This window comes from Harpia harpyja, chromosome 23 (genome assembly GCF_026419915.1).
Source record: "Harpia harpyja isolate bHarHar1 chromosome 23, bHarHar1 primary haplotype, whole genome shotgun sequence".
Classification (NCBI taxonomy): Eukaryota; Metazoa; Chordata; class Aves; order Accipitriformes; family Accipitridae; genus Harpia; species Harpia harpyja.
In genome coordinates, this window is record NC_068962.1 from 2,859,655 (window position 1) to 2,871,693 (window position 12,039).

Consider the following 12,039-nt stretch of genomic DNA (forward strand, 5'->3'; position numbering starts at 1 on the left):
AATTTTACAGTCAAAGTCTTTGACTCTGCATTTTGTCCTCTCCGGCCTGATTTGGGTGGCTCACATTTTGAACAACGTGACTAGGGTTGATAAAAATGTGAGGAAGGAAATACTTCTGTGAGACATTTTGGGAGGTGAACAGAGTTTTTACATTTATTACAAAAACACCAGTGTTAGCTCCAAGGTTAAACAGAACTCCATGTTACACGCAGAGCAGGTATTCAGCATTTTTGTTATGTCTGAAAATATCGTGTTTGCCCCCTTCTGCACTCCCCAAACTTACACACTTATTGGAGAAATGAATATTTTTCTGAGAATTTAGAAGTCTGTTAATTAGCTCACAGTAATATTGATTTTAAAGTGGGTCCTTTGAGAAATTTAGCATCTAAGCTAACTAGCATTTATCTCAAGTAATCAGAATAATGGTACAATATAGACTCTCTGGAATTTTCATTACTCAAATGAAGTGAAATTATCTTCACAATATACATTGAAGACATTAAGATGTAATTTAGGTAAGTATTAATAATTATTTTATTGAATTGTTATGACTAAATAGGCAGAGTTGGGTCAACAGCGTTAGTAATTAAGTGGGCCAAGTGCGACATCAGAGGTAATTTTTTCAATTGCCACCTTATCAGTGCAGCTAATTTGCATGTGACAATTGTGTTGGTTGTAATGAATCAGTGCTACAAGGAAGAGGGGATTAAAATAGCAGAAATTCTTCCTACAAGGATCCTTGTCCCAGCTATCAGTATGGTTTAATTATCACTGTACTTTAATTAACTATTACTGTTGTGTGAAAGGTCTGTGACTATATGCTCATTTGAATATCAATAGTTGAAAAGCTTTTGATGGCAGTGGTTACTTGAGGTTCACTTCTGGAAGAACTGAATGTGAACCAGAGAGAGATCTTTAAAACTTAGGTAGAGTGGGGCTCGGGTCTGTTGGGACTCCTTTTTAAACTGACCCTACTTAACATCACCTTCTATCTTTATGCATAGTTTGCAAATTAGGGCTCTGAACTGCTATCACCCCACTCTTAGCTATGAGTGAAATGGCCTTTTTTAGTCAACATTTCAATAGCAGTTTATTATTACTTCCTGATGAAATGACAGTAACATAGAAAACTTTCTTCCAATTTTCTCTTTGGTTCTGTGGGGTTTTAATTGCTAAGAAATTCATAAATGTAAAGACTGACAATAGAGCAAGGTGAGGACTGAGAATGAGTATCAGCATCAGTAGTTTAAAAGCAAAACAATTTTGGAAGAACGTTATCAAATTACTATTTTGCAACATGCTTGGTCCTTTCTTCCTAACATATTTTATAATCAATCTCTTTCCCCCAAGGCAAAATTTCATGCTGCTGCAGGGGATTTTTCTGACATAGTCTTGTCAGGTTTGTAGGTGAAATAACAATTTCTGCAGTATCTCCAGGAATCCGATAAATCGTTCTGACCTGAAAGTACAAGTTAGGCGTTTCACTCAATAATCAGACTTACAGATCTTGTTTTCTTGTTAACAGTGGCAATACTAGTGAGAGGCAACCTTTTCACTCATACTGAAGCTTGCTAAATTCTGGTCGTTTGCCAGTTCTTGTTTGGAAATGAAACATGTGACACATTGAAATTTCTGCACTAATAAGAGGCAGTGTTCATTATTGAAAGCTACATTTCTCTAGTCATTTCTTGCAAGTCTCTAAGAAACAAACTCTTTTAACTTGTCGAAAAGCTGCGTTGTGGTGAAAATTTATAAACCTTCTGGCATATGATTTAGACAATGAAAAAGAAAAGTCCTGGTTATTCAATGTGTCCTTAACTACATTATGAGATGTCTCTAATTTGTTCCCAGACAGAGGACAGTTTAGATGTCAGCTGTTTCAAGGGGATGCACTTTGGAAGGATATTAGGATTAGGTGGGTGAGAAGCAAAGCAATTCAGACTGAGGAGGGGGCAGTTTTAAGTGAGCTGTTGAGGATGTGCTTCTTAACAGTCCTTGTTCCCATTCGTACCAGATGCCTGCTCCCTTCCTTCCCAGTTATGCACTTGGGGTGGAAGGGGTAAGAAAGAATAGAGCTCTTTGGTGCTGTTGGTCTCCGTTTTCGATCTCTGACTTCAGACTGCAAGCATGTAGAATGGAAGAACATTCCCAGCGGCTCCTGCCCTGCTCCCACCTCTCTTATCTGAGCGGCAGGAATGATGGTGCTCTCAGATACTCCAGCTAAGTGTACCACCTCTCATATTCTCTTTTTTCCTTTCTGCACCGGGTCATATTTCCAGCAGCCTTGTAAGCCCACGTAGGAGACCCGTTGCCCCAACTCCATTCAGATCCCCCCAGCTGTGCTCCTGCAGTGTCAAGTAGCAGTCAGCCAGGGTGAGATTCGGTGCGATACGCATCGGTGGAGATATTGGCAAGGCCCTTTGAACACCCACCAGGCCTTATCTGTGATATGCATACACCAGGTGACAGAACCAAACACTGGAATTTTTCACCATAGGTCTCCAGCACAGAAAATACACGAAGGAAGATTAAAAACATAGGTACAGAAAGAGGGCAATGAGAAACATGCAGTCATGCCTGCCATCCTAATATGTCCTTCTAATCACCATATTTTATTATATTCAGGGACAAATCTTCAAAGTGCTTTTGCTCCTTCAGGATGTAGAATGAGTATTGGTCTTTTTTTTTTAAGAATCTTGAAAGTTGTTCTGTTTTGACAGTAAATGAAGTTGTCTACAAGTTTATGAATCTTATGCTTTGATTGGATTTTAGATGTTCTTTGAACTGTTTAATGTATTAAAATTAGGCTATTTGTAATAGAGAGAGTAATTTTTTTGCTATAACTCTGACATATTCCAGATTAAATTGTTTTCTAAAGATTCCGTGTACATATATCTGTACTTCTATACATTTGGAATCTGGTATAAAGGTCTAATCCAGCATTTGGAGGAAAGACTGTATTAACTTCAAGTAGCAAGTGCCAGAGGTGATTTTGTGTGCAACAACCCAAATAAATGCCAGTAAAATCTTTATCTCATACTGTACCATTATGTATTTTGTTCTGAACTTACTTATAGGAATTATCTCAGATTTTGGCAAAATTTCTGGGTTTTTTAAATTGTGTTGTTTTTCATATGCCTCCAGTCTCCCACATGCAGAGTCGTTTTTCCTTCCTCCTTGAGCCCAACTGTTCTGTGAAACTACTGCCTTCTTACTCAGGAGATTGGCTTCCTGTATGTGCCTACAGGGAAAAAGATGATATTCCTGAGAGCTGTGCAGAGCCACAAATCCTGGGGGGGGTGGGTCAGCCACACTTTTTTCCTAAGTGGAACTTCAGAAGCAGGATCTTTCTAATTCATAAGTAAGACTATCTCTTATGTATTAAGAAGACGGGAATTTCAACAGCGTAAGCTGAAGTGAATGAGATCTGAATCTGTCCTAGTATAAGCAATTTTGATTTATTCCTATTGCTTTAATTCCAAGGAGTAAGTTTTCCTTCCAACTAAGTTTTCCTATAGACTTAAGAAACTACAATATCACAAAGCCTCTTATGTTTTTATTACATAATAAAAGCATAATAACCCCAGTAGAGATTGCTGTCCCATATTTCCTGTTATAAGAACCTGTTTTGTATATAAGCATATCAAAGTTAAATCTTTGCACTCAAATTCTCTAGGTGTCTACTAGGATAATCTTTTTGGTGAATGTTTCAGCTAATATAGCTCAGCTCTTTTTAAGGCTGAAATAATGTGAAAAGGCACTCTTGCATTCATATGCATTTTAATTACGTTTACCACGTCATCTCTGTAAAGTTAATTGAGGTTAAATTTGGCCCAGCTTATAATAAGTGTGTGCATGGCAGCTAAGAGCAGGGGGAGAATTTCTCCTCTTGCCTCTGATCTGCTGCAAAAGGAAGTTAGTGAGTTTTCCTCACTCTCAACACAGGAGCCTGTGGAAAGTGACTGGAGGAGTGCAAGAAGAGTAACCAGGTAAAAAAAGAATCAGGGACTGGGATTAAAGGGAGAATGGGAGCAGACACCAGGGAGACAGGAATATATGGGGAACACTTTCTTTCTCTTCACAGGTATGCCTGCAAAGCAGACAGCAGCTTCCTATTACTATCAGTTTTACTCTTCTATTTTAAGCAATAGTGGCTTATGCTGACTATCTAAAGTTTCCTGGTTTGCTCTTGCGGAAAGATGAAGAGCTGGTTTAGCTCCATGGCAGGAGACAATGAAGTCTGTTTTACAGGAGAGATGAGTGTCTGCTACTGTTGGCACTGATGGTAACACACAGCAAAAGCTCCAAAACCTGAGCACGTTGAAAGACCAGGTTGTTGCCGCCTTAGACTGGGGACAAGGAGGCAACATGAATTCCAGGCTTTCCTGAGTTTTAAACATTTGATTTTGTAACCTTGACATACTTTAAAAAATGTATAATACCAGCTGCAAAGAAACAAATTATATGAACTAATATATAAGGAAAAACCAGTAGTAAAGAATTAATAAAATAATGCTTTCTCTGCTATGCAGCAACTATGTTCAAATAGACAGGGTTTTTCCTGTGCCTAAGTGTTAGTTGATTTGGGTTTTAAACATTGCAATATTTGAAGCTGGATGCCAAGGTGACTGACACCAGTAAACAGTGTGTAGTAGCTCAGTGATGAGTACACCATGATTGTGCAACGTTATCCAGCAATGAAAGGTGAAATCTGAAAAACAGCGAAAGGAAGTGAAAGCTGTAAAAAAAATAGCTGCATTTATTAAAATGAATGAAAATGTATAGCCTTTGTTTTGGACTGGGTCCTCGGTTGGCTCAGTTCCCTTAAATCCATTCATTCTAGCTATTTCCAGCAGCTGGAGAATCCAGCCCAAAATGGAAGTTTTTTTCCCCCAGTTCTTCCCGTAAGTTTACAGCCTCCTTTAGGTTATTTAAAGGAGAAAGGAAGAAAGGGGAAATTAGATGTTGTATTTGTTTACCAAGGAGCTGAAGGGGGTATTAACCCACCTCATCACTATCACTGTTTGCACAGCCTGTGCTGCGCGCAGTCTTACACCATGTGATCCACTTAAACCGGCATGATTGCGCAGCTTCTCCCTTTGGAGCAGGTCTCTGCCTGCCCCTGTTCGGAATGCTGCACACAAAATCTTTCAGGATATGATTTGCAGACTTGTAGCCTTAAATCGTACCACTTACTATGAAATATAATTTCAAATGTAATAGCTTTGCAAAGTTTCCATGATTGCCTTAAAAAGACATCCCCTAGATTTTGCAGGATACTCTGCAGAGTAGCACTTGAGGGTCCTCAAGAGTACATCTGTAAACTAATCAGTCCATCTGAAAGAGTGAAGATTTAGCAGCTGAGCAGGGTGAAGTATTGCATATTCCAGTGTGCTCTTTGAAAGAAAGCTATGTTGCTGGGGGACAGGAGCTTTGATACTCAGAAAGAATTCATATCCATTATTAAGCCCTGATTCAGCAAAGTATTTAAGCATGTTCTGTTGTGCGCCTATTAGCTTTTCATTTGGCTGCTGCTTAAAAGCTCTACTGAGTCAGAAGCAGCAAGCCAAATGGAGAGGGGGAAGATGAAGTTTTCACGGATTTGCTCACATAAAGCCTATTTCATGATGATGTTAAATGAGTATGAATAATAAGGATTCTTGCTTCTAACAAATTAGTGTCATGAGACTCCAACAGGTGTAAGAGTTCAAGACAGGTCATCTGGGTTTTGTAGGTTTTGTTTGCAACTGTAATAGTTAGAAGCTTTTTAAAAATAAAATAAATTTCAAAAAAGCTGAGGTTTTGTCTGAAACAAGGTGGTCTAAAAAAGGAATACAAGCTTGCCAGCCTACTTTGAACCATCTTGATTTGATCCCTGACTGCAGTTCCCTTTCTGAGCTACTGTTGTGCCTCCTGTGATTCCAAATAGTCACTGCCAGCTAATCAAGTACCTTAACCTTCAGGTGCTGAACTTACTCTCTGGGTTGCGTCAGACTCCTTCAACTTAGGAGACGTGTTATCCTGTTTGTGTAGCTATATGTCCTCTCCTACTGCTAGCAGCTCCTAAGAATAGAGGCTTGAATTGTGGAGGCTTATTTTATGGACTTTGGGGGGCAATTGTTTTGTGTATTGTTTGAACAGATGGTCTTCTTCAGCTATTTGCGTGTTAGGAATTATTTGACCTGCCCACGAGCAGGGAGATAAGAGCAGTGACAGGTAAAGTTAGGATTGCACTGGTACAGTTAAATTTAGGGGGATGGGGACCGTATGGGGTTTGTTGATACCACTCCCTTTCTTCACCATTTTACTAACAATAATTTTATCCTCAACCGCTCTGCTCATCTTATTCTGTGTTAAGTATTTTCCAGTCTGGAGAAAAATGAACTTCATGTAGAGCTGGGTGAGGTAGGAGGGGAATTGAAAAATGAAGAGTTTCTGAACATTTCTGTAGTCATGTCTTTGGTTCCAGTCAAATGAAGGAAGGTTCACATTTGGTATTTAGCTTGAGTGAGAGCTACAATTTCTCCACTGGCAGTGCTGCCAGCAGTATAGTAGTTGTCCATGAGTTCAATCACCTTCCACCATGTTTTGCCATCATGAAAATGAATGCAATCATCAGTAATTGATGATTCTTGTCAGGTACTATAAGTGAAGCAAAGTGTTCTTTTTTAAGTGCAACAGAAGGTCTTGTTTCAGGCTACTAAAGGCATCTGCTATTTTTTCATTTTTATTCCACCTTTTTTTTTTCATTTTTAGGGAAGCAATGTAATGGAGGACCAGGATCTCTTGGAAATAGGAATCCTTAACTCTGGACACAGACAGAGAATACTCCAAGCAATCCAGCTGCTCCCAAAGGTACAGTTTTTGTTATTATCTAAGCAGGGGAACTAACACCTACAGCTTTCACATTATTTAAAACACTTCTTTGAATGGAGATAAACATAACTCTCTTGTTTTTGTAGACATATTGTTTGCATATGCAAATGTGGCATAAAGTAATGTCATTGCATTGGACTCACTTTGCGTAGATGTAATTGAGAAACAAAGCAAAGGAGAGTAAAATCTGTAATTTGAAGTGATGGCTGTTTAGAAGGTATTTTGATTATTTTTGGCTTTTCAATCTGTTTATAGATTGTCATTACATATGTGTAAATACGGCTGTCGATGAATCCCAGATGCCTGTCTTTACATAGCAGTTGGCCTGGAAATACTTTGCCCCTTATATAAGTATTCTTAAAAGCCTTGGATGAAACACTGCTTTCCTAATACCTGCCTTTCATGTAAGATACGGAGACTTCCTGCAGGCTTCATATTTGATTTGCTGCTGTGTACATGAATCTTGCTTCTCAGCTGCAGAGTGAATAGCTTGCAGTCATTTCTCCAATCATTTTTGGTGCTAGCTGATTTAAACTATGGATTTTAAAATCAGTGATAGAAAGGGATTCTTCTTATATTTTGCATACCAGAATATATCAGTGGAGGCTTCAACTAGCATTCCAAACAAGAGAGATAGTGGGCCTAGCGTGAAAACTTACTATTTGATTTTGGAAAGCTGTATAAGGAGGATGAATGAGGAGAAGGAGACACCAGTAAGGCTCAGAAGGCTGCTACATGTGATGCAAATACTTAGGGCAAGGTATCAGGGCAGGAATAAAACCTAGTGTAAATTGCATGGAGTGTTCTGGGACCAGCATGTGTAGAATAATTGAGGTAAATAGAGATTAGTCTGCTTGCAGTTTGATAATGTTGGAGAATGAGAAGAGTTATTAAAGGACTACTCAGTCTAGAGCATGAGGCTGACATTGCTGGAAGAGGCTTTTTCATGCATCAAAACTTACGGAATGGATCACTTGTAAAAGTGAACAAGGGTTTCTTCTGTACGGGAAAAATCAGAAGTTGTGAACAATTTCTGTATCTGGATGTGTTAGTCAATCCATATATCCTACAATATTAGTCTGTGCACTGAAACATCAAAGATTATTAAAGACAATAATGTTCCACATACCATATTAGACAAGTGAGATAAATGATACAAGTAGTAGGGTATATAAAAGTAGCAGGTGGTGAATTACAATAGATATTTAAAGTTTAACTATGAATTTATGAATTTTTCAGCAATGCTATCATTCAAACAAAATTTTGTAATCTTAATCCCTACTCTTAGCCAATGAAATATTTTTTCTGGTTTTCATACTTCTTAGATCAGCTTTCTTGTATTTTTAATTAAGTTTTTCAACGTTAATGAATGGATTGTTAATACATCATCGTTTTAGTGCTACCTGCACTCAGTAACTGGTGTTTATGAAAACATTGTTAATAATGTCTGCTTCTGGAGAGTATACTAATGCTGAGAACAGATTCTGTCAAAAAACTCCAACTTCAGGTCTTTTTAAAATGTGCTTAATGTGAGAAAGGAGGACAGAATCAAGATCTAGAGATACTCTTGAAACCAGTTGAGAACAAGATGGTTATGCAGTTACTAGGAAGAATCAACATCTTCTGAACCAAAGATAATTAAGTAACACAGAACGACTTTAAGCACGGGCTGAACAGCAGTGAGGTAGTCTTTAGCAGCTTCCCTGTTGAGCTAGAAAAAACAGTCCTCAGGGACCACGTTTTTAACCTGTCTGATGCAAGACCGTTACACCAAAACAAAGGCAGTCGAAAGCTGAAGCTGTGCATCACATTTCTTCACTTAAATAACTCAGCAATGCAAGAGAGCTTACATAGTAGAAATACATAATTTCCTATTCAAAACCAAGTTCTTTTCAAGGCACAGCTGTCAGAATAGTTATGGGGCCCCAAAATTGGGATCATGGTAAGTTTTATCTAATGTAACCCCACCCTTGCTGTATTCACAACAGCTTGCTGAAGATCTAAAAAACTTTCACGTCCTGCAAGGAACCGTGAAACATTTCTGTACATCTATTTGTTTGTTGATAAGTTCAGCTCTGTCATCATACATTCAAAATAGGGCATACCGTCTAAATGTTTTAAGATCTCAAACCATAATTGGAGTCTCACTAATTTGAATCTCATTAGATAAAAATTCTTTTAGTTTGTTTGTTTTGAACATGTACCTCTTTTCTGTTCCTCATTTGATTTAAAATTTGATGACTCCTTCTGTTTTAGTACTTAATAGCATTGCTGATTATGTTATTTTTAGTTTCACTATTAATATTTCCTGTCTTGTGATACTTTTTAACTCAGATTTTGAGATGGAAGTTAAGTGCTTTAAAAAACATCTATGGAACAGCACTTCCTTAGAGCCATATACTCAGGCAGTATTGAATAAGCTTAGAGGGCAAAAATCAAGCAACAAATCTATTGCCAAGGTTTTGCCCCTTATATAAGTATAAATACTCTTTTTTTAAAGCTCTTTTTGTTATTCTCATCAATATTCATCTCTGCAGCCTGAAAATGGAACAGGCATTTAGTGGCTGATAAGAAACACTGTCTGGTTTCACTCATAATTGCTGGCTTCCTGAAGAATGAACTTCTAGATTTCAAACACCAATAGCCTGTTTAGGAACGACTTTCTAGAGCTTGAAGTTGTTTTAAATGGGAAAAAAACCCGCATATCTCTCCAAATATAGATGAATTGCTCATTGTCGTTTCTTATGCAGTCTTTAACCAGTATAAAAAGTATGTTTACCCAGATTTCTCAAAGTATTTTTTCCCTAATGATTCTGAATTTGAGGAGAACATTTCCAAAGAGGGTAAACTGCTATGTTTGTAAGAGATAGGTAGAGTTGAAATCTTTCGGTTAGATTTCTGCTTTTCAAAATACCCTTTATTTTTGTTGGATTAGAGCTAGTAGCCCAAATTCTCATCTTGCACTGATGTAATTTAAGTTATTCAAGTTTCACATTAATATTAACTAAAGCACTTTATGGCTTATTATTATTAGATAAGGTTAAGACACTCCAGTAGAAATATCGTTTGTAAAGTTAATTCTTGAAATGGAAATATTTTATACATGACATCAGTCTTAGAGCAACTTTCATAGCAGAGTTTGATATTGCATTTAATATTTTTTTGTGTGAAAAGAATGAAATCAATAAATGTTTGGAGAAGGATTTTATATGTTTTATTAAAAGGCAGTTCAGACATGTCAAGAGGTAGACACAATGTCTAAAAAGATACTGAAGTTGCAAGTAGGAGGACTTGAGAAAAAAAATTAATACTGAGAAAAGAATTGTGTGCAGGATACTCTTGATTGACTAAGAAAATAGTAGTAGGCATAACATAAAATTTTAGCCACACTTAAGTGAGATAGGAAACCTAAGGAGCATTGTCAAGTTATTTCGGCATCCAAAACCTATGTGCAAGTGACTTCTCAATGAATTCCTCAAAGCTAAAATGTTTTTGAAAATAAGAATTATCCTAGCTTATCTGAGAACTTAGATAAGAAAAAGGATAGGTTTTGTGTGGGATGCTCAGTGTATGGCTCCTTCTCCCAGCGCATAATGGGAACATGTTCTCTCATTTGACAGATGGAAAAAAGATGTTAGCTGAAAGCAGCTTTCTCCTGGCTTCAGAGCTATTCGTAAAGTATGCAGCTTGTTCCTTCCTGCACGGAGAGGTCTCGGCACAAAGCAAGTTTGGGAATCTCATAGCAGTGGTGTGCAGGCAGCCAAGCCTCTTTCCTGGGTGCTTTGCAGAACCAGACAAGAAGTAGGATATGAGCAGGCTATGAGCACATGCTCTCTGTGAGCAGTGTTATATGAGCAGTAAAGCTGTGCTTCCAAAAAGTGCTGGATCTATTACTCATATGTAACACTCTTTTGTGCAAGCACAGTAAGTCTGGCATTTAGGAAAACAGAACTACTGTGCATATGCACATTAACTATGCTGTGTATGTAACAGAGAAAGACCACATCATCTGTTTGCTGTTGCTATTGGCTTAGACGTCCCAGATCTTAGCAAGCTGATTTGAATCTGGTGTTTAATTCTCTCCCATTTAGCACAGCTAAAAGGTAGATCACTCCAACTTCCATTCCTAAAGACAGCGTCCAAATTAGGAGGTGCTGCAAATTGGTGTCATAACTTTTATGACCCTTTCTGGCTGTGACTGCTTGGTTCTGCTCTTCTGGAAGTGAAGATGAAAAACAGGATTCAAAGGAAGTGCTTTCTACCGTGCTGGTTTTCCTCCTTCTAATGCCTCTGGGAATTAGTTTCCTGGTTTGGAAGGAGGCCACTTAGCTGCTCGTTACACAGCTTATAAGACCTTTAGCCATAAGGACAGAAAAAAGTGTTAAAATCCAGCATAACACATGAATTTTTTAACTCTGAAACACAAACGTGTAGTCTACATTATTTAAGTAATGCAGCACAATAGGAAGGGATCAGTAAAACAAGGCAGTTAGATACATCCATGCTATAGGTCAGGGTGTTTACTTCAGACTAGCTTTAGACTGGTTCCATAGACCAAATATCCCCTCCATGCATGTGCTTCAAAACTGTGTGATGAAAGCAGTCTCACAAACATTTTCCTTCCTAACTGAGCCTATCAGTGAGCCACTCTAGACTTGGCATGCTGTCATTTATCTGTATCATGTAGATAACAGCAGCATGTCACTGGTCCTGCCACCATTGCCCATACACTAAGTCTTATTTCCCTTCCTGCTTCTTTTATACTTTCTTATTTCTGGCTGACTCCACAGTGCCTACTGACTGCTCTGAGAATAGTCAGCAGGCAAAGAAATATGCTATATGAGAGGAAGAGCTATTCTCTTTTTATGGCAACTAGACTAGGATGACAGCCTGAATGAGCTGACTTCGACTTTCTGCACATCCTTTTTTCTGAGAAAGAAGACACGGACAATTTCTTTCTGGGAGTCATTGCTGGTGTGGGTGTTCTGCCCCAGACCTTCTCCCTTCATGTATTCGTTCATGAGCTCCATAGGGGCCACTGATGGGATCCACATTCCCATCTGCAACCTGTCCACAGGCAGCTATAAGCTACAAAGACTGCCACTCAGTTGTCCCACACCTTTACTCACTGAGGCATATTTATGAACATATTTTCAAGTCATC

The 12,039-nt window shown here is 38.3% G+C and overlaps 1 protein-coding gene across 8 annotated transcripts in view; it reads left to right on the forward strand.

Annotated features, from left to right (window-relative positions):
- Positions 1-12,039, forward strand: part of ANKS1B (ankyrin repeat and sterile alpha motif domain containing 1B) — a 445,721-nt gene that overhangs the window by 265,523 nt on the left and 168,159 nt on the right. For all 8 annotated transcript variants that reach the window (XM_052774196.1, XM_052774198.1, XM_052774197.1 and 5 more), the window contains one exon: positions 6,757-6,855. In XM_052774196.1, coding sequence (XP_052630156.1) covers positions 6,757-6,855 — 99 coding nt within the window. The remainder of the gene's footprint in view (positions 1-6,756; positions 6,856-12,039) is intronic.